The sequence below is a fragment of the Columba livia genome, chromosome 5, assembly GCF_036013475.1.
Source record: "Columba livia isolate bColLiv1 breed racing homer chromosome 5, bColLiv1.pat.W.v2, whole genome shotgun sequence".
Classification (NCBI taxonomy): domain Eukaryota; kingdom Metazoa; phylum Chordata; class Aves; order Columbiformes; family Columbidae; genus Columba; species Columba livia.
Window position 1 is genome coordinate 6,445,575 of NC_088606.1, and position 23,592 is coordinate 6,469,166.

General features: G+C 36.5%; 1 protein-coding gene across 2 annotated transcripts in view; it reads right to left on the reverse strand.

Moving 5' to 3' along the window:
- Window positions 1-856: 856 nt before the first annotated feature.
- Window positions 857-23,592, reverse strand: part of C5H14orf39 (chromosome 5 C14orf39 homolog) — a 39,108-nt gene continuing 16,372 nt past the window's right edge. For both annotated transcript variants that reach the window (XM_065063245.1, XM_065063246.1), the window contains 13 exons: window positions 18,135-18,322; window positions 17,599-17,641; window positions 17,055-17,175; window positions 15,753-15,847; window positions 10,756-10,895; window positions 10,220-10,299; window positions 8,060-8,145; window positions 7,911-7,975; window positions 6,776-6,846; window positions 4,970-5,127; window positions 4,292-4,427; window positions 2,778-2,835; window positions 857-1,568 (listed from right to left, as the gene is read on the reverse strand). In XM_065063245.1, the coding sequence (XP_064919317.1) occupies window positions 1,366-1,568; window positions 2,778-2,835; window positions 4,292-4,427; window positions 4,970-5,127; window positions 6,776-6,846; window positions 7,911-7,975; window positions 8,060-8,145; window positions 10,220-10,299; window positions 10,756-10,895; window positions 15,753-15,847; window positions 17,055-17,175; window positions 17,599-17,641; window positions 18,135-18,322 (1,444 nt within the window). In that variant the 3' untranslated portion in view covers window positions 857-1,365. The remainder of the gene's footprint in view (window positions 1,569-2,777; window positions 2,836-4,291; window positions 4,428-4,969; window positions 5,128-6,775; window positions 6,847-7,910; window positions 7,976-8,059; window positions 8,146-10,219; window positions 10,300-10,755; window positions 10,896-15,752; window positions 15,848-17,054; window positions 17,176-17,598; window positions 17,642-18,134; window positions 18,323-23,592) is intronic.

Here is a 23,592-nt window from a genome sequence, read left to right on the forward strand (position 1 = left end):
TCCCCAGTGTCTAGGCACAAGTACTTAAGGAGAAGCTGGACTGCACAAAAATAGTCCTAAGACATTTAGGAGTTTGGCAGAAAAGAAGTAGTGGCATTTAAAAAAAGAGCTTTTGGTCATTTAGGACTTTGTAGGTCAGCAGAGGGAAGGGGACTCTACTCCCCTTTGGACTCTTTTGACATTTTACTGGCAGACTGTGCAGACTATACTGGTAGGATGCTTTTTTTCAGCTTGTTCCACACAGTTCATGTGCCCTTTGACTAGTTACTGCATTTGCTATGTCTTCTGTGAAGTCTGCTGAATGATGTGGTCTCCCCTTGTTTGCTTTGCTTCGATTTCAGCATTTTGCTTGTCTGCTGTCAGGCAGGCTGTTTACTTCATAGTAAGTGACTGAGATACCTAATTTCCCTTATAAATTCATAAGGAGTTTTAAAAATTAGTAACCTATGCTTCACAGGTAACAGGACAAAAATAACTCAAAAGTGATCTGGTATTTCCTTCTAAGGCCATAAATGTGAAGCTGCTGGTTCTAGAAAAAACGGTTGTGAGATGCTCACTGTGCTGTGGTGGCTCAGAACAGGCAGCGTTCCTTGTCGATAAAGCCGATATCATCTTCACAGCCAGCAATTCCATAAGAAAAGCCACCTGTGGAGAACTGGTGGATATACTGGCGCTCACCACAGTTAAGACTTTGGGAACTGTCTGCTTTTGTAACTTTTTGTGAAAGCTGCTAGATAAAGAGGAATGAGCTTGCTTTCAGTGCTTCAAGTTAGAGAGACAGAGGTTGAAATGTTAAGTATTATAACTGAAACATGACTTTACTTCAGATATTAAGAAATGCTCACAAAACTTCGAAGAAAATTAACAACACATTTTTATTTCAAAAATTTTATGAATATTCTGTATATAACAGCTAGGTTAAGAACATTGTCCTTAACTCAAATTCAGCTTTTACTGCTACAATAAACAGCATCTCTTACCAACACTTTCTCTACAAGTTATTTAGTTTCTACCAGAGGCTGATAGTACTCATCTAGAAATTTAGATGGTCTCTCACAGATACTGAACTAACTCAACACACTACTGTAAAATGATATTTCTACTGCTTGTAAATGCCAGTCTAGTGAGAATATATCATAACATTTTATGAAAACCACATATTCAGAAAATACATGAGAAAAAGAAAAGCTGCATCTTAACGCATGTGTGCTGGATGAACACACACATGCTCTCGCAGCAACTGCAATCATGTATTCTTACATGAAATGAAAGGAGAAGATGAAATGCTTTGTACTTTAACTTAAGAAACTGAAAACATTTGTCAAGGCTAAGTAGCACAGGAATTTAAAAGGAAGTCAAAGGTATTCAAAAGAATGTAAATGGCTTTGTATTTTGTAAGGAAGAATGAAAACCTTTCACAGAAGGAGACTGTGATGATCTCTGATCCTGTCCAAATGCAAATGGAAAACTAAAGTCATCTTTTCCATCTCCAAATGCAGGAGAAGTCGATTCCGAGGGGAAGGGAAAGGCAAATGCATCCTCACTTTCTGATTTCCCGAACAAGCTTCCTATATGGAATACATATTATATTTATTATCAGATTAAATCTTACTGAAAGAGTACTGCATTCAGCATAACATGTTTCTTTTGTAATACTGTACTACCAATATCCCGCTGAGTATCAGCTGACAGTTATGAGTTTATTTCTGCACCAGAAATGGTACTTCAAGGAGGGCGCTGTTAGAATCTACATAGAATGAAGTGTGAAGTATTTGAATGATTTAGAACAACAAAACACTTCTGCATGATACACTGGATAAAATATTACGAATACTAAGCAACAGAGGTCTTTGTAAACCGATATATTTTACTGAAATACTTGGAGAAACACAGCTACAGACAGAAAAACACTTAAGGTTTCTATTTAGTAACACAAAATTCACACACTTTTGTCTACAATGTTTAGATATGCATACATTATACTCATCCACTTAAAAAGAAGTAGCTTTGCACTTGCAACACCAAAAAAAAATTACAGTTCCCTTCAGAAAACTGTTTGATCAAGAGCAAGTTTTGACGCCACTGATATCACGAAAAATTGGTTTTTCATTTTAGTAAAGCCAGGATTTCCCACAGAACATGAAAATGTGGGTGGCTCACAGCGTGAGTGGAAGATGCTGCCTAAGTCTGGTTCTCCTCTCTCTCACTTGTGCTATTTTTACATTGTGTACCTTCAACGGTTTAAACTGATGGAAGTCAGTTTACTAATGAGATTTCTGTAACCAAACGGAAACTTAATTTTATTTGAGAGATGAAAAAGCCCAACAGATGTAGTCTTTAGAACACAAAGCTGGTAGTCTTAAAAGTAGTATTTGCCAAATAGTATAGCTTTTTTGCCTTAAAATAACTGGACTTTTTATCAGTGAAAAAGACTTAACACTTAATTTTTTCTTCTCGCTTGCAGCTTCCCTCAGTTTTCTTCAAACCCGCCTAATACTATCCCTTTCCATATTCTAATATCCCTTTCTTATACTATCCCTATTTCTTTCTTTCTCACACCTCTTTTTTCAAGACATCTCATAGATTTGAAGTCAAACACACAGGGAAAGGTTCGAGCTCATCAAAACACAACTGAACACAATAAACTTCTGAACTACAGTATCACAAGTGGACATCCTTTTAGAGAGCCAAAGGTGCCTTGTTAAGCAGGATCACGAGCTCGTCAGTCACACAAACACAAGCTGGTCTACACAAGTACATCTGAGCATCAGACTTACCAATATCTTTCTGGGGGGACAGAGGGTTCAGGTTTCCCACAGAATAACCTTCCTCTATCTGAAATGTAAACAGACATTTTATTTAATGAATGAGAGAGACAAAAGATAAGCTCTAATACTGATATAAGTTCATTCACTCTTGGTGAGAAAGGCACTGTCCCAGTGAATGTTAGCAGCAAAAACTACATTTAAATGTATATATCAGTTCTTAAGGTTGCAATGTAAACTTTTTGATAAGTCTCGTGATATTTGCTTACATCTGCAAACACACTCCATTCTTCTCCAAAAAACATCAGATTGAGAACAGACTCTGATCTGATCTGGCTTCCTGGTGTTTTTTAAACTGGAAATATTCAAAATTATTTCATTCTGTGACATTTTAAAAAACCTCTAAGCAAAAACATAGGTACTTCCCACTGAGTAGGACCTCATATTGCCAGAAAGAGTAGCAGAATAACCACTTATCACTCTTGAGAAGAGTTCTTAAGCTAGATTCACAATAGATCCTTGAGCCTTTCAAAACTTACATCTAACTTCAGAGAATCCCACAGGACAGCTACACAGGCTGCTAACTGCTTGGTTTATGCCACTGAGCAGGCACAAAATAATGCAGCTTCTTACCTACTTAATTCCTAAACAATTCACAAACTACTCACCAGTGTATCCGCTCCTACATGCAGCTGATACTAAAAGGTATCAACACATATCTTGCCAAACACTAAATAAAACATTGTTTTCCCTCTTCTGTCATTCAGCTTTTCCCTAGTAACCTTAAGACTGAGCAGACCCACTGAAATAGGAGATACCTGGGTTCAAATCCCTTATTTGCATAATGCGGTTGGATCTATAGTACACTGCCTGTGATACCAAACCATTGCCCTGCGCTCTGACACACATCTATCCTGAATGCCCAATTATCCACCTATTAGCCCAGAACACTGTAATTAGGGAACCTGCAAAAAGAAAAGGAAAGCTCGGATTCTGTTCCCTGTTCAAATTAGTTGCCAAGGTATCTCCTCTATTTAAGTATAGCTAATCCATATTTGCTTTTCAATATTCCTAATAGATATTCCATTCTTCCTTTTATTGGTGTTATGTATTTCGTCAAAAATGAAGATGGAAAAAAATATTTAAGTATCTGCTTCCCAGTTTCAGCAAGATGAAACCACACAGGATAGGCACATGAATTGTGAATTCTGCTAGAGTACCTAAAGTTTTGCATTACCACACTGAACCAGAAGCCTGCTGGGGAATCTTGGCAACTGTATATTTGCACAAGATCCAATCTTGCCCATATGGGAAAGATTCATACCTGATCAGAAATCATCACAGGAGGATTGCCAGGAAAGGAGATAAGCATTTTCAAAGGATATCAAGTGAAAAATTAAACAAGCTTGTAAATATATTATTTGCTATGGAGATAACCAGTCTGAAAAACCTCATTCATGGTCAATGCTATTTTCTTACCATATTTTGCTTTGTGTAAGTTTAATATACTCAAGCACTCACTTTACCTCGTCAGATGAATTTTCTGCCCCAAACACAGAAGAATCAAACAAATTAAAGCCAGGTGACTTCTGGGAGAAGTTCATGAGAGAAAAGAAAGCAGGAGATTTTGATGTTCCTTCTTCACAACCTAAATTTTGAATGCTGTAAAGATAGAAAGGAAGAAACCACATTAATAGTTTTTAAAAGTAGCATAGGTGGCTTTTTTGTTCTATTTTTAATTTTTCTGTTTTGTCACATTTTTAGATTCCCATAGTAACCCATCAGTAATTCCTTCTTGCGACACAGAATAGGTAGCACAACTCTTAAAAGCAAAGTGAGGTGGTAGCCTTACCAATTCCCCATCCTTTTACAAAAAAAAAAAAAAAGCGTTTTAAAGATAGAAATTGGTGTAACAAATATTACTTCAGGAAAGTACAACAGTCTTAGCAAGGGAGCTACAAAGAATCTGTGTCTCATGTATTTCTAAGCAGCGTCCCCTTCTTTCAAAACACCATTGACTAGAAATGATATTGTAAGAAGAATATCTAATAAACTACCCAGCATAACTCCGTAAAAAAATATTTTCAGGAGACCCTTCTAGAGAAGTCTTTCTGTAGCATCTTTCACAAAACAGCAGAAACGCTTATGCAATAAACACCAATACAACTTTGCACACAAAATCAAAATTAGAGCTGAAATCATACAAGTCAAAAGGAGATGTTTTTGAGAACTGGGTTTTCTTCCCCTTTGAGTCCAGCGTTCCTACAAACTCAGGTGTTTTAGGTGCTCTTAAAAAGTGTTCTGTGCTTTCCTCTGCTGTGTCAGGATTATCTTCATTTGAGTCAAAACATGTGTGCATGTCCTATTAAAAAGAAATATACAACAATGTTTCTGGCATATAAAATTTCCCAAAACATCATCAGTCTGTTTACCCGTAAATATACTGATTGCATGTTTTGGGGTTAGTTAGCTAGTTATTTTTATGAAAAACAAAAGGACTTTTAATAAAATGCTCACAGTGACCTATTCACCATACTTAAAACTGTAGCCTTAATATATCGAATTTAAAATAGGAATTAAACTATATATGAACATTTTCATTCAAATAATAAACTCATGAGCTGACTGAAAACACTGATTTTTAATAAAAGAACCATGTCACTCTTAGCATAATGTTTAAAGTCACACTGGAATCCTCTTGGTGGCCCCTAGTGAAATAAGGGAACATCACCATCAGAATATATTTCAGTTGACTGAGATATTTCCTCTTCCTCAGAAAATGTTAAATGAGAACGTGCACTTGGATTCCATGGAGCAATTTCCACTGGATTCAATATTGTTTTAAAGACATTCTTCTCCACCAGCTGCCTGCAGTGAGCACACCAGAAGATGAGGAGTATCTCAGGCTTGATCTTGTGTACTAGTTTTGGCTGAGAGTTCATAGCTTGTATGGTGCTATATATTGGACTTGTGATGAAAACAGCATTGATAACACAGGGATGTTTTAATTATTGCTGAACAATGTTCACACAGCATCAAGGTCTTTCCTGCTTCTTGTGCCGCCCCATCAGTGAGTAGGTTGGGGATGTACAAGAAGCTGGGAGGGGACACAGTTGGGACAGCTGACCCCAGCTGACCAGAGGGGTGTTCCACACCATATGATGTCGTGCTAAGCAATAAAAGCTACAGGGAAGAAGGAGAAAGAGGGGGATGTTTGGAGTTATGGTGTCTGTCTTCCTTAGTAAACATTCCATGTCATGAAGCACTACATTCCTAGAAATGGCCAAACAACTGCTTGTAGATGGGACCTAGTGAATGAATTCCTTGTTTTGTTTTGCTAGCAAGCACACCTTTTGCTGTGCCTATTAAACTGTCTTTATCTCAACCCACAAGTTTTTTCACTTTTACACTTGTGATTCTCTTCGCTAACCCACTGTGAGCTGAGTGAATGAGCAGCTGTGTGGTACTTAGCTGCTGGCTGGTGATAAACCACATCTTGATATCGTCTATATATACAAGCTACACACACAACTGGCTTGAATATTATGGCACAGTGAGCTTGATCCCACATTCAGGCACAGCTAGTAAAAGCAGTACCAGTGGAGACACACAGACTCCGTAGCCAGCACAGCACCTATTTTACTATAGTTTTGTGGGAGAAATGAGTTTCAAACATAAATATTTTTTTAAATGTTTCATCAGCTCACACTGATGAAAATACTGTGCACCAATTAATACAAAAACTATTATGTGCATAGGATAGTCATCCTCAATAGCCTATTGTTATGGTAGCATAAAAACCCACAGAACACTGACATGATAAAGCCAATGATCAATACATTAGTAATCAGAAGGCATTGATTGGCTTCTCACCCATCGGTGCCTATAATGAGTCACTTTGCTAATTTCTGAGACTTACTTCTTGCCAATAGATTCAAATATGTCAAGATACTTTGACTATTCTATGTAAATAAAATAATTACTTATGACAGAAGAAATGCCTTGCTTACTTGAGGTATATACGAAGAATCCTTTGGCTCATCTTCCACTTCTTTATCACCACTTTTGGCCTCTTGGTTTGCTATATAAAAAAAGACAGCACTGCGTGTATTATAGCAGCATTTTAAATGAATAAATAAAAATCACACTGTGGAAAAGAATCCTTGAAAAAGCTTTAGTAACTCGGCATTGCTATTGGTAAGGAAGTGTTCTTTCTGTAGTTTTCATAATAACCCACTTTGTGACTATGTCCATAATAGTTACCTCTTGTTCTGCCACTTACTCGCTATCGTTAAAGCAACGCTTTGGCTGCTTCGTATACTTTGGTACGTTCTTCAAACCTCGCTATTATTCCCTCAAAGCACTGTGTTTGTCTAACCCAGCTATTGCTCTCTGAGAGTGCTAATACCAGGCAATAGAAACTAGGTGAAAACAATATAAAAAGCACATTCCTCTGACACTGGCAAAGTGTATCTTAAGGAACTGAGCAAAAGCCAGACTGAGAAATGAGAAGAATGTTATCAGACTGCTGCTCTAAGCTTTAGACCATGCAACGTTTCAGGCATGTTTCCTGTCTTTCAGGACATATCATTAGTATCCTACTTATAAAAAAACAATAGACTAGAATTTTTGATAAGCATTTAAATTGGCAGTATAATTACAAAATATATATTTAAGCTGAAGCTCAGTGCCTTGTGATTTCAGCAACTATAGGTGTATTTGTAGCTACCCTGTTTTTTTTCTTTAAGCATTCTGTATTTATTTCTCAAATTAATTTTCCTTATTTAGAATCTTAATCTCATGCCTTCTGGGCATCTTTTCAGACTGGATTTCCTTTTACCCAAGTAATTGTAGACTAGAGTATGGATTTACAAGAGATGCTGGAAAGTTCCTTTCACTAGTAATGATCAATGCAGAATGAATCCCACATTACCAAGCAGTTCAGTCTCTACTTAAATTAGGACACTTCCTGTCAGCTATATTCAAAGTTTTAACTAAATAATCAAGGTGGGGAAGGAATACAAATGTTGGCCCCCTTAATAGCAGAATGGAAAATTTTGCCCCTAGAATTTTCTCTTTTATAATGATGTGATCCAGCGTACAATAATTGCACATCCTATCAAAAAAATGGCAGTGGTACTTTACCTATTACTGCATTTTCATTCTCAAACTGTTGATTAGAAGTTGTCTGCTTTGGAGGTATTACCAGTCTAAAAGGCAAAAATTACTGTTTGAATATGGGTTATTTCCATAAACTTTAATCTCAAGAGCAAAAACTACTTTATTAAAGTTACCTGAATTGCATTTGGTTTTGTAAGCTTGCTATTGATGGAACTTGGGCAATTTGTGGGTTATTAGTCCCTGCAGTGTCAATAACCATCTAAAAAATAGTAAAAAATTCAAATGAGGTAGCATACCTAGTTATCACCTCAACAATATCACTCTGTTTTCTCCTTAGACTGTGGAAATCCTTCTTCTAACTTCTCTTTAAGGGTCAGGTAACATAAAAACTCTGTTCTCTACATTTGCTTTACCTATATTTTAACAGCATGATACCCAGAACAACTTCTATACTATTTTTTGAAGTCTCATTCACATCATTGATGACTACAGGTGAATAACTAACTTTTCTGTTATGCAAATAACATTACATAATTTACAAACTTCATCCAGGTTTTCTACTATTGCAGCCTGGCTGCTTCTGCTTGGCAACACAGAAAAGGCTGCAGCCAGGCCTGTCTGCACCTCCGAAGACCAAAGCGAATATGCACATCAGTGAATATGTCTCCTGTGTGGATTGAAAAACCACGGAAAACATGGAAGTAGTCCTGCCTCACAGATTTTTCATCAGATCAGAAGGCCTAACTCTTTTATGTAACATGTATTTGTGCCTTAAGGGCAGAATGGCACTAGGAATCTCTGCCTCAGCATCAGATAACACGTTCTTTCGCAGGGAGCTGCTAGTTCTGGTTTGGTTTTAATTTTTCAAAATGTGTCAAATTGAATTCAGTTCAGGGTGGGAGACAATAGGGCTGGTTGTGCAGAATCCACCTGCCGCTCAACTTCTGTAGTTTACAGCACTTTTTTTCTGAAACATAGCAACTTCCTGCCTTCAGATCTTTTTATTTCTCCTCAGACTCCATCTTCTTTTCTTTGCTGCCATCACCCCTTCTTGAAGTTCCATTAATCCTGACTTACTGCTTCCCACTATTCTCTAAACGCAATTCTGGGCCCCAGATTCCCACCCTCATCTCTGGATTACCCCGGCAACAGCCCTTCCATCATTCTCATCATGTTCAACTCCCTTAGCCGGTCACAAATCAGAATTGCTTGAAATTTCTTCTGGTTCCGCTCAGCCTAACTATTGGCCTTCATGTTGTCTTATCATATGAAAGCTGCTTCTTCTACCAAAGGTTCCATCCTAAACCATTTCATCTTTCAGTTCCCTTGAAATTCTTAAGAAAATCACACTGGTTCTGTTTAGTCTTTACTTCAGAATTTTTGCTCTTCATCAAAATTTGGTTTTAAATAGAACCAGTGAGATGTCTCTTACAAAGGCTTTGGTATAGAAACTTCCACAAGATTCTGCACAGCGAACACAGTTTAAAACTATTTATTTTATCTCCTTTGGCCTTACCTTATCTGAGTACAGCTTTTATACTTTGACAATCTATTGGTCCTGTGAATGTTCTTGCACTTAATGAGATTTTATTAGTGGTTTTCCTAACGGTGCAAGTTGTTCCTCCAGCTTTTTTTCTGGATCATTTTATTGTGTTCGCATATTTAAGATATTAAGCTAAAATACACTTTGCTTTTTCCAAAAAAAAGTGCCATAAGAACTATTTGTTTATGGGGTGAGAGATGGAAAATGTACTTGTGGACTCCCCAGGTGTACAAAGCAATGCTGCTTGAGGTTTTTTTCCTCTCAGCCCAGATTTTTGTTGCTGGTTAAACTTCAGAACTGAACTGTTGGCTGGAGGCAGCCCTGTTTAGCATCCTGACCATTCAGTCCTTTATGAAATCGTTCATTATGGAGTAGATGACTGACAATTAACTAGTAATAGATTATGTCCCTTCTTTAGAATTCAAAAAAATTGCTACATAGAACCAAGGGAATCTACACAGGTTATTCTAAATTTTAAAAACTATTGTACAAAATTATTTGGAGAGAAGGTCCACCTCAAGTTTGGCATTCAAATACTTACGATGACTACCAGTTGCACTTCATGAGAACATACATATTTTCAGTTGAATTAGAAATAGCACAAAAGAAAGATTTTTATTACATTTACCAAGCAATAGAAGATTACCAAGATTTGTGTCCCAGTTCCAGTGTTAATAAGTTTTATGTAAGACATAATAGCACTTGGTGTATTTGAAGTGTTTTAAATTTGAACAATCACATAAACCAGACTATATAATCTCATGTTTTTCCCAGTGGGAGATCTGAATACCTGAGAAGAAGTTTCTGCAAGGCTGGAGGAACTGCCAGTGGCCACTGAAAGTTCCATAGGTTTTTCTTTTTCTTTTCTCCCTAAATTAACAGATATTGCTTAATATTGTCAATAGAATTAAGTACCTAAAGCACAGCATTATTAAACTGAGCTTGGGAACAAAGGTTAGAAATGTTCCTATTAATAAAGACCTAAAGGAAAATTCTCATAAAATATGAAAGTTTCAATCCATTTACCGCAAATGATACTCGGTTAATATTTACCGTATTTATGTAAACAGTGCTAAAGGTACATTTCAGATTCTGGCACTATGCATCTAGTATATCTGTCATGCTACTTTACTCGCTGCACAGATAAGAGAGGAATCAGACATAGAAGATTTTCAGAACACAAAGACAGGTAAGTACCCAACTTCCATTGAAAGCCTGGCTTCAGCTCTCACAGTAGGAGCGATTCACTGGATTTGTTATCATGGTTTCCATTAATTTACAAAAAAATAAACCAAAATCTTCGCAGAAAGATCAAACACACTGCACCTGTTTCTGTTTGTTGCATTGAGAATCTAATAGTCTGTACGGACTGGACTAATTTCCGAGGAATGCTTGGGACATGTAATGGTTTATACAGTTGATGTTTCTCATTTAGCAAAGATGGATGTTTGCTCTCTTCAAATGCCCTGGAAAAAGAATAAAATAAAGAGAGGAAATCATAAAATACAAGTGCCTCAGATAAGTGGAGTTTTCAAGGGAGATACATGCTGCCATGGAGGTTCTACCTCTTTCAGCTCCAGCAGCTGATAAAAATTGAAGGACTTTTTAAATAATATCAGACAAAGAATATCGCTGAAAGCAGAAGACATAAAGTAGCAACAAGCCAATCATAAGAACATTGCTGACTTAAATTTTGTCAGTATCAAAGGAAAGTATTAGTAGTTTGAGGTTTTACACTTTTGTCAAAGTACGTCATTATTGTAGTTCTGAAATCACATTTTCACATTTAAAACCACTTTTTCTCTCTCTGAGGTTCTCTGGAATACTCACACTATACGCACACAAAAGAGAAAACTGCAGTAAGTGTTTTCACTTGTGGAGTAATTATCTGTGTAGGGTAAATAGCCTTTTACAGCGTACAAAGTCTAAGGTTAGCAGAACAATGCAGGGTAAAGTGGCCATTTGGCACAGGAACATTTACCGTTTCTTTAAATAATGAGTTCTATTTTATTTTCTCTCTGACATTCCTGCTTAGTGCTTCTGTGCTTCTAGCTACAACATCTGGTTTATAGCTAACTAAACAATGCTATTCAGAGTAAATGAGGAATTGAGTCAGTATTTTTGTTCTTCTTGAAAAGTTCCATGAATAAAAATAAGATAAAATATACGATGGAGTTTATAAGGCAGTGTGGAGTAAAATTAGTAACATTAATAAAAAAATACCAAACTAGAAATACTGGTTAGGACATATGGACCTAACAAGACATTGAACTAATATATGTGCATAACTGTGATCACATAAAACCATGAACGCACCTCATTCAAATAACTGTGATGAAAAGCACTATCTTCACCTGTAAAATTATATATACGCCTAGTCCTGTGCTCAACTGAGACCAAACAAACTATATAAACCATATATCACCTAACACATCAATCTAAAAAACAGGAATTATATAATATTTTTAAATATGTATTTCTTTCAGTTACAGTGATTATAGATATAAACTGTGTCAAGAATGAGTACTACAGAAAGTAAGAGGTGTATCTGGTGTATCTTCAAATTCAGATGCAGAGAGAGCAAAAACAAGGAGAAGCTAAAACCAAGCTCAGCACAGAACCCTGGCTAAAACTGCTTCACTTTGTTCAAAATGGCTTATTTGGCCACTTTACCGCAATCATCATTCAAAAATGATTTGAACAAGGCTGGTGCTGAGGTCATCATGAGTTAGATCACCATAAACCATTTTTTTACACGACTTGAGATAGCAAATTGTGCTTTGAAAAGTTTCTGGAGTCAGTTTCTAGGTCCTCTAGAGCCTAGTAGACAACTCCGTACTTCTAAAAATTTGCTCTCGGTGAAATAAAGTGTTTTTTACAGTATCTATTCAGAAAAACGTATTGATGGCAGAGTTATAAACAGGACTCAGAAGCCCTTAAGATATGCATTTTTTTAAGTAACAAAACCTTTGAAAGAGACTGAAGTTAAACTTTATGCATATACAATACACCTGCTCCTTTCCCTCCCCAAAAACGCTATTGAAAAAAACCTCACACACATCTTCTCTGAAACAATAATCATTTAAAAAAAAAGAAAAACAAACTGCAAACTGAAGCTCAGAATAGTCAAAATTGCAGTAACAATGAGGAAGATCATTATTTTTTCTCTACTTCACTGTTGGCAGATATCTGAGTAGATAAAAAAATCTTTATCTTGATCCATACTGGAAACAGATGACATGTTTTTAACTGAAGTGCAAAGAAAAAAAATAGATATTCTTAAGTCAAAAGAAAATCCCATTTTCTTAGCAGTAGTTTCTTCTTTGTAGCACAATGAAGCCCAAACACTGATATGATTTTATCTTCACTGTAGGAATCATGTGTATTTGATTATATTTATGAAGAACTACACTTGCTACTGTGGTATTTACCAGGACTCTCTGTTGATGTTCAGTATTCTAATCTGACACATGCCAGCAAATCCATTGGAAGCAGGACTTTTAATAACTACCTGCCATAAGAACTAGTAACTGATAATTGTCTAGGAGGCTGTGGTCAGCATAAGGTTGAATCTTCATATATGTTCACATATAGAAGTCCAGAAAGAGCTTTATAACTATTTTTCCAGTAAGTCTATTACAAAGCTTTTCTTTGGTCAGTAAAATCTAATAATTTGTAATGCAAAGATACTGAAAGAACTGCAACAATCTGCTATGGAATATCCTTTACAAGAAGTTTTAGCAAAAATCTCTCACTTTGAACAGAAGGTATTTTAAGTATTCAGAGGTAGAATTAACACATAGTCAAACTGAAGAAAAAAAAGCACAGAATTACAGAATAATGGAATTAAAGCACTCTCGAATATTTCACAAAAGCAGAGAGAATGAACATGATATATACCAAAGCACAGTTCAAGATGTCAGTCTTCCTATGCAATAAATATAATCTCTCCTTGAGAAACCAAGACCAAGACCTCAAAAGAGTTGAGTCCTATTTGGTGAGTGATGAGAACTCTTGATTTGGAAATGTTAACTATGATACTTGCCTGTGTATCTATTGAATGGTGAAAGCCCACTAATCAGAGAAAACAGCTGGGATGAGAAGAGGAATCTGGGTTTTGCAGTCAGCTTAATCAAGGACTTGCTGGCTGGCAATAAGTGACCCAAATTAAATATTCAGAGCATTTTTAAAGAACAGTTACCACCACCATTCCCCTGCCCAAAGGAGAACGTATAGATCAGGACCTAGCCACTAACTTGCAAGTTGGTTTCTTTGCTTGTAACCCTCTACAGCATTTCATGAGCATTAATTTTTTACATGATTCTGCTCAGTGCTTTCATTGCTCTGTACAGCTCTTTCCCTTGATGTTGCTAGTGGTTTCTCTTCACACTGGTCTGCATCAGTTCATGGAGATTCACAGCACAACTCGGTTTTATTTTCCTTCTTTTCTAGAAGAAGATGAAGATGTCTCATTTTCCTTCACAAAGCTCTCTTTGCTCAGTAGAAACCTTGTAGTGACTGCTGAACAGCAAACAAGAGACTGCTACCTGGTACCCAGATCCTGCTGTTCTATTTCTGTACATTGCCTTCAGTCTGCAAAGGTTTCAATTCACACAACTCATCATCTTAGCTCATTTTCTGTTTGTATTTTTTTTCACAGTGGTTATAATCACAGATTCATAATACACCTGGTTTTAACATCAGTAGTTACTTAATCAGATATTTCTAAGCTTTATAGTGAAGAATTTTTTAATACACTAATGCCAAACAGGGATATTTGAAAACAAGTTTTATGGCATTTTCAACATGCTTTTGTGTTATAGATAGCTTTGACATAAATAAGCTTTAAAATTTACTCTAGGAAACACAAAAGAAGTAATAATCAGGTTATGGTCTGACACCATCTGCTGTATCACATAAATGCATAAATGGAGGTTAAAAGGCAATGTGAGTTAAGATAGTGTAAAAAGTTAACAACATCTTATAACCATGATGCAAGCCATGGAAATATTGCTGCAGTAAGAGCACCAAAAAGATCTACTTGTGCACAATGAAGACACAACTTCAAGTGAAGGTACAAGCGCCCGAAGACTCCACGACACGGAGGTGAACACACGACTGGTGGGTCTAGCAACGCACCCCATGGATTCCTCTTTGTGAGGAGCCTGAGTGCTTCTCACGCCGCCACACACATGGCACAGATCTCTGTCTGTTTTAATAGGTCTTTAACTGGCATTTTGCTTTCTGCAGACTGGACATACATGGAAAATTCAAAGGGAGTGCTTCCCTTCTTTTTTTCTTTTTTTTACCTAGTCTTAAAACCAAGTGGATTTCTTGCTTCCCTATGTTTCTGAGGTCTCACCAATTACAAAAAGCTTATATAAGAAGGTGGAATGGGTGTAAAGGCTTAAGGCACACACAAAAAAATAATCTGAATAATTCACAGGTCTGTTAGAAGTTATTAAAGACCTAAGATGCCCCTGCAGTAAGGATCTTAGGGATGATTAAAATGACACATTATTATAGATATAGTCCACTAAATCTCTATTCAAAGCACTAAAAAGCTTCTTTTTCAAACACACCATAGTGTAAAATCACTTGAACAAAGTCTTCTGGACATATTTTCAGTTTAAAATGGATTGTGTTCTAAAAGCATCAGCTCTAAGGGTGATGTATCAACACTCACAAGGACTCCAGATAAGTGCAAGATGGTCCTGATGGTGATTTTCAGTCATTGTAATTTAGTTGAAATTAAAGTGAGTCCCAGTTGTAAATGACCACTGACTAATTTACTAAGCCATTAATCCTGTGCATGAAACTTTCACTCATGCTTGTTTTTAAGAACTCAATTAAGAATTAAATTAAGTAGTTCAGAGCTGAAGAGGAATGACATGTGGAACCCTGACCCTTTTCCCAAAATATGCATTTAGTAGAGTCCACGTATTTTATCTCTGACTGCACAGTCACTGCAGTTGTATTCAAAATTCATAAAACTATTCACATAGATCTGTCAGCAGCAGCTGTGACGAGCAAAGGTTTCTACAAAATGCTTTTGAATAGTATGTTTCCAGATACATTTATTATAGCTTCCAAGAATCAAAATTTGCCACCATCTTAACGGCAAGAAATACAAAACTTTTTAAATTACTTAATTAAATCACATGGCAAGAGTTCAAGAAGCTTGCCAGTCATTATTTAGCAACAATTTGTATTCTGTGGCAGCCTTTGTGTAAATGCTGAGAAAGTACTCTGGATGAAAACAAGGGAAAGAAATCATTTTTAAGTATATGAAAGCAAGGAAAATACATCATTTTTAAGTGTACCTTTCTTTAAACTCCTTTGGCTTCTCTAGACTTTTCTGATTCTTTCCTTCAATAATATCAGAATTATTTTGGTCTTCTGTAGTCTCTTCAAATGTCTTAAAAGATAAAGAACAACATAAAAATAATAATTAAAAAAAAACACTTGAAAAATTATAGCTATGTGCTGCAAATGTTTTCTAAACCCGATAAATCAGTGAACTATAGTGGAGTTTTTGTAGCCAAGACAGTTTGAAGAATTATGCAGAAAAAGGTTAAAGAGAGGCAATATATTTTATTGGGCCGACTGGAATAAACACAGAAGTTTTTGAGCACAGAGTCTACACATCTATAGAGAACAAGGAGCTTCTTACATGTTCTCCATCATAGTTACAAATAAATTCACCACATCCTTTCTTACTCTATGTTTATACAGCCCACACCACATTAGGAATTTTAGTCTATACCTATGAGTGTCAAACAGTATCACAAAATATGAATAGAACACACCACCAGTGCACAACACACTTCCATCAGAGCAGGGCTGGCTGAAGCGGCCACGGCTGACAAGGCAGGAGACGGAGGAGGAAATGGTCCAGAGAGGGAAAAGTGCCCGGATGCAACACTATAAAAATTTATCAAACTTTACAAGATTGGCCTACTGGGCTACTCGGGCTTAGGAGAGACTTTTTACCTCCTAGCAGAGGAGTCAGTCAAAATGCTATCCTGACAAAGCCCTTCTTTTTTGGAAGACTATCCCTTTGGAGCCAGTGCTGCTTCTAGTCAGCAGAACTTTACTGATCTCCTGCCTAAACCAGACAGTTTTACCTCTGAGTATTATTGACCCACGCATTTCTTTGACAAGATAAAAATGAAAAAGAAATGTAATCAAAGGAATTGACATGATTCTTATTGTAAAGCATATTTAGTTAAATACATTCATAGTAACAAAGCCTTAAAAACCAGGAGGGCCTGTGAAGGCTGGATACTCCAGCCCTGGGGCTCACTAAGGAACTGCTCTATTTTGAAGTGTATTCTCTGGCCCTCTTGAGCTGGCACGACAGTCACAGCCACGCGGTGCCTTGGTGGAAGTTAATGGTGTAAACTGAGGTCAATAGAAAGCAAACCCTAAGAGCCTTTACATTCACAGACACCTCTCAGAAAACATATGTGATGTTACAGAAACATAATTACTGATACTGGAATCATCTTGTTGGTCTGCGTGCTCGAAAATACACTGCTTTTTGTGTTTTAGAAAATGTAATGGTGGTATATATAACCACATCTATAAAATGTATTTACATAAAATAAAATTAAAATCGTTACCTTTTTTAAATAATTAATTTTCATCTCTAATTCGTCTGCTTCTTTCTGTAGTTCAATGGATTCTTGCGCAGCAGCTGCTGTGAGCTTTAACATTTCCTGCGTTTTTTGCCTCGAAGAAGCACTGTCGTGTTATGGAATATAGATTGCAACATCACTTTTTTCAAGCAAGTGAAACTACCGGATTTCTGACCCCTCTATGCCATGTGAGCAAATGCTGGAGGTGCAGAAACTTCTGACAAATCTACATTTCCTAGACAAGTCTTCAAATCTAATTTCAATTAGGACTCTCCTCCTTAATGAAGCATTTTGATGGATATTTCATTAAATGGAATTGGATTTTCTTTCCTCAAAATGCTCCCGTAGATTTAAACTGAAGAGTATTATCTGATCTTCGGTTTTCCCACAGAGAAATGCTAATGCTGCCCCTCTAAACATAAACATAGAAACAATTACTATACTCTTCAATTCTTCAATAGAAAGTTTTAAAAGGTAAACATGAACTTTCTTCCCTGTAAACTGCATGAACACTACAAATCAAGGATACATATGTAAAGCCCAGTCATTTAATGATTTAAAAGGAACAGCCTCTGTAGAAATAAAATTTCATTTTAGATCATTAATTCACAAATATAATTTTCTTTACAAATACAAGATAAATTAACAGATCAGGAGCACTTTACTTAGTATACACAACAAGAGCTGTATAACAGACAGTAATGCCATTAAAAACAGCATTAGAAATATATAAAAATATATAAATATAAATATATAAAAATATATAAAAATAAATGTAAAATGTTGAGAGGCTAGTTCTAAAGTAATTTTAGAACATTTTTACCTCAAGAAGCCAAATGGCAAACCTCTCCCTCATGGGCTGGAGGAATTCATATTAGTGTGTATATTCTAAATTATTGTTTGAAGTCTGAGATTTTCTCCTAAAAACTGTATAACAAACCCCAGACTTTTTATGAGCTGAAGAGAAACTGTGGAAAATCAATTAAGAGGATTTCTGTACAGCACTTTCAATGCACAGTGCACTACCAATAGACTCTACTGTAAAAGCATTGATAATAGTAGTACCCTGAATATCCAAGCAAGCATCCTCTTTCAATTTATATTTTTCAGACAGTTTCAAAATTCTGTTTTGGATTTCTTCAAGCTCCTTCTTTTTTTTGTAATACTCCTGTGCAAGAGGACTTTCTGCATATTTTTCACGGTGTTGCTTCAAAACTTCTTTATACTGGGTTATGTAATCCTCATACATTTTCCTATAAAAATATATATAAATTTATTATTTTTCACATGAAACCATTGTTTATAAGGAAAAAAAAATACATTAACTTACAGCATCAGCTCAATTACACTTGCTGCTGTCCTGGAAAAAAGTCCTACACATATCACCGGACTAAGAGCTGCCTCCACTACTTGCTGAGTCATCTGTGTCTGACTCGGGGAAGCCTTAAACACACACATTAGTCACATTAAAATAATAAGACTATTCACACTTAAGGTTAAGCAAACACTTAAATGTTTTAACTGGCAAAGAGCCAGAATGCTCAGCTTCTTGTAGGGCTGCCCTCTAAACTAATGTTACACTAATACAATTTCACTGACATCATGTGAGCACGTAGCTACACGCAGGTAGCAGCAGTTGACGTTCATGACATTTTTAAAACTTTAAATCGGCTTTTGTAAAAAGTGTACTATAAAAATAAACAAATACTATAACAAGTAAGAGGATGTAACTCATCACACAAAGCTGGAAATTGATCAATATTATGTTTGGAAAGAAGAGAAAGAAAAGTGTCATTGCACAGAACGGCAATGCTCTAAATCAATGACAGTGAATACACTGGAAAATACTTTTTTCTTCTTTTTTTTCAGGTTTGTTCACTCAGGCAAAGAATTTACAGGATAGATTACTAATGACAGATCAAATAGTCAACTATTTCATTGGGATTAAATAGTTGTTATTACACCAAAAATGCTGCTAGGCATTACTTTCATGACAGGTAATTTCCAGTACAAAAGTAGTATCTTTTGGGAAAACTGAATAATTAACAATGCAATCAAGGAATTCATTCTGGTTCTTAATGTCACACATTGGTAATCTAAGTATAGATTTGCAGTGAGTCTCTATTTTCCATATAAACAAGAGTTAACTATTACACAGAATCACAGAATCGACTGGGTTGGAAAAGACCTCAGAGATCATCGAGTCCAACCCTTGGTCCAACTCTAGTCCGTTTACTAGATCGTGGCACTAAGTGCCATGTCCAATCTCAGTTTAAAAACCTCCAGGGCCGGTGAGTCCAGCACCTCCCTGGGCAGCCATTCCAATGCCTGACCACTCTCTCTGTAAAGAATTTCTTTCTAATATCCAGCCTAAATTTCCCCTGGTAGAGTTTAAGCCCATGCCCCCTTGTCCTATTGCTGACTGCCTGGGAGAAGAGACCAATCCCCACCTGGCTAGAACTGCCCTTCAGGTAGTTCTAGAGAGTGCTGAGCTCACCTCTAAGCCTCCTCTTCTCCAGACTAAACAACCCCAGCTCCCTCAGCCTCTCCTCATAGGTCTTATGTTCAAGTCCCTTCACCAGTCGTGTTGCTCTTCTCTGGACCCGCTCCAGCACTTCAATGTCTTTCCTGAACTGAGGGGCCCAGAACTGAACACAATACTCCAGGTGTGGCCTCACCAATGCAGAGCACAGGGGAAGGATCACTGCCCTTGTCCTGCTGACCACGCTGTTTTTGATACAGGACAGGATACCGTTGGCCTTCTTGGCCACCTGGGCACACTGTTGGCTCATGTTGAGCTTCCTGTCAATTAGCACCCCCAGGTCCCTTTCTGTCTGACTGCTCTCCAGCCACTCTGTGCCCAGCCTGGAGCGCTGCAGGGGGTTGTTGTGACCAAAGTGCAGCACCCGGCACTTGGCCTTATTGAACTTCATCCCATTGGAATCAGCCCATTTTTCCAGTCTATCCAGATCCCTCTGCAGAGCCCTCCTGCCTTCCAGCAGGTCGACACTCCCTCCCAACTTGGTGTCATCAGCAAATTTGCTGATGATGATCTCAATCCCCTCATCTAAATCGTCAATAAAGTTATTAATAACAGTTTTTTAAATGATGAATAATAACAACCAGTGCCCAGTAACTACATTTTTCTCTACTTTGGAAAGCAGAAGCTTAATAGCTGCTTAAAATGAAAATAAAATATGTGATTTTTTTCAGATGTTAATATTCTGTGCCACTTATTACTGAAAAATGCATATGCAAAATACATAATAAGAGTTCGATGACACGGATGACACGTTTATAAAGACGTATCGCAGCTACAGACATCCAGCATGTATCATTACGCAGACCAGTCATTTAACTGAGAAAGAAATACCACACAGAGTTGCTTGACATTAGGATATGCCAATATAAAATCACAGAAGGTGAAGGAAATGTCATTCTCTAGGAAAAGGTTCAGTGAACAATGGATACAAATTATAAAATATTAGGTTACTAGTACACTTGTAGATTAGCCAGAAATTCCTTTATGAAAGAAATTTTGGTGGATAATAGCAATTAACCTGTTTACCTGCACCAAGTCAAGGAACAACTCTTGCTGCTTGCAAAGCACACACTATTTCTCTTTAAAGAACATATTTTATCTCAAACTGCTATTAATTGTCTAAATACAGCATGACTGAAAGGCAGACACCCCTGGCTGCCCACTGGCTGGCCTAGGCAGTGGAAGAGAGAAAAATTTGTGTCCAAATTCAACAGCAGAAGCTTCTGCTCTTTCCAAAAGGAAAACAAAAGTCACATGAAAAAAGTTAAGATCTTAATTTTCCAATAAAACTACACTGTAAATTGACTGAAGTTCAGTAAGTTCAGTACACCTGTTTAGGAGAAAGAAGATACAGACCAACACTGTGAAACCAAAGAATTGTCACTTCCCAAACTTCACGTAAAAAATTACATTAATCTATTTGTTTTTCTACATGGGTGGTCTCAGGAATCTAAGTTGCTTGATTTATTGAAAGTCTGTGTATACTGTCTAAAATTTCCCAGATATGAAAGATGGGAAATATTCAACTCTATTTAATTTAACAGATGCTACAAACAGTCTCAAAACCTAGGGAAAATAACTGAGCAACAAAGACAATTTCTCATATACAGGTAAAAATGCATTACAAATAAATTTAAAAAATATCAATAAGTAAAATAATTGGTTGTAGCAGGTACATTTCAAGCTTCTGAAAATAATCCTCAAACTGTATTATTTTCCCACAATGTATTTTCCAGATTTTTGGCCATATATAGTATAGTAGTCTTGAGAAATTGTCACTATTTTGAATATTTTTCCCAAGTAATTCAAATCCTTCAATTCACGCAGTAAACATAGGCTATATAGAATTCAGCAATGTTCACATTCGAGTCATTAGAAAAAGTTTTTATCTAATGACAACGGGAAAAGTACAGCACCCACAAGACCCCGGCACATTATGTGGATAGTTAGTTATTCCTCTTTCCTTCTTCATATAGCTTCTTTTCAGGATGAACTTCCAGTTCACATAAGCATTCTCATAAGTTCTTGAAACCAATAATAACAAAAAAAGGTGGAATGTTTTTTAAAGCCTTCGTAATAAGTGTCTAATTAAACGCAAATTGATATGCCCATCTTTTAAAAATATCTTCCCATCTAAAGCAGTATGTCCTCAGTGCCCTTAAATGCCAGGCCAGAAAGCACATTCAGCACATAAAGTTCTAAACGTACATACTTTTTCCTAATTTAAATATTTATAATTTGCTGGATGCACATCTTGCTGATTTGAATATATCATCAAATGCTTCGGTACAGAGGGGCTATATTTGAGAGACCACATTTGTAAAATACATGAATTAAATTTGTTTTATGATTTAGAGCCATGATGTCTTATAATTAAGCTCAGTAAAACAGATCAAACACTTTCATGTTGGAATTGAAACTAGTTATCTAAAGAAGCAATTTAAAAGTAATGCTTCTTTGGCTTGTCAGCTCAAATTAGTGAAAGCCAAAATGGCTTAATCATATACTCATAGAAAGCCAATTTAGCCTTATTTTTCACCAAATATAGAGCTCTGAACAGGAAGAAGACAGATGAGCTACTAAGTGAGTTAATTAATGGCTATCAGGCATGCTACTTCTGCTGTCTTGGACCACTGGCAGGAAGAATACTTACAAAAGAATCCAAGCCAACATTTTAAATCACCTAAAGTTACACCTCTATATTGGTATTTAGGTACCCAGATGGCTCTGTCATGTTTTTTTTCCATCCCAGAGCTAACCAACCTCTTCCCCTTCCCAAGCAAATCAGTAAAGGGGAGCAACCTCTCAAAAACAACCATCAATTTGACCTAAGTGTTCATCAGAACTTCAGAGGGTTAACATGGCACACCACATTTTGAACACTTACTGACAATCTTCAGCGCCTGTCCACTGAATAGAGGCAGCTATACCACACAATTAATCAGTTCTTTAAAATGCAAAATCTAATTAATGAAGATGAAACAACTGAAATGCCACTTACTGAACAGAATTGAATTTTCAATTAGTACTGACTAGAATCTTACCCACAATTGGTCTTAAAATGGTCTTAGGCCAGGATTTCCTGAGCCACTCTCTATTTTTCAGGATCTAATGTTGAATTTGCATTCTCTGTGGTTATTTTGAAGAATATATAGCAGAATACAAATAGTTTATTTGTATATTCTAATAATAATATACAATTCATATTAACAAATAAATATATGCATAAAATTATCTGAATGCTTCTAATTGTTATCTTACTTAGTCCATATATGAATTTAAAGGCTTATGTTCCATTAAATAATACTACTGAAAATAAGGAAAAAAAAAAAGCATAAAACCTGTGCATTTTCAAAAAAGCCATACCTAACCTGAATATCTGAAACTACTGAAATCACAGTATACATGACAACGTGTCATTAGGTATGCTCTTGTAAATATGCTCTGATATTTCATATTTCTGTCAAAGCTGAAACATTCATTGCTTTTATTTCTTTGGCTTTTCTTGAAATTGTAGGCAATTGAGTAATGCTCTGAAAAATTATAACAGGCATTTGGGAAGCAATTGTATTTGAAGAAGTCATATCTTCTCCTATTCCACCGATAACTAGAGAAGAACATATGACCTTATAATCATGTTGTCCTGGTTTTGTTAAAAACCAAGTTTCTCTTTTAGTGAATTTGCCTGTCAGCTAAAGCTTCATATGAGCTGCATTTTCCTGGAGAACCAGATACATGTTTTGGTAAACCTAGCAACGGAATGCAAACTTATTGATAAGGACAGATGGACATCTCGCAAGAAGGACAACGAGAAACTGGTGACCAAGAAACTGACCAACTGTGTATAACATTCCATTCACATGATACTTCATCTAAAAGTGGAAGATCACGAGGATCTCGTCCCTTTTTGCCCTTTTTCCCTTCTGCTTATGGCCGACATTAGGAGAGGACCCTGCTAGTCGTCCCTGCAAACTGAGGCCT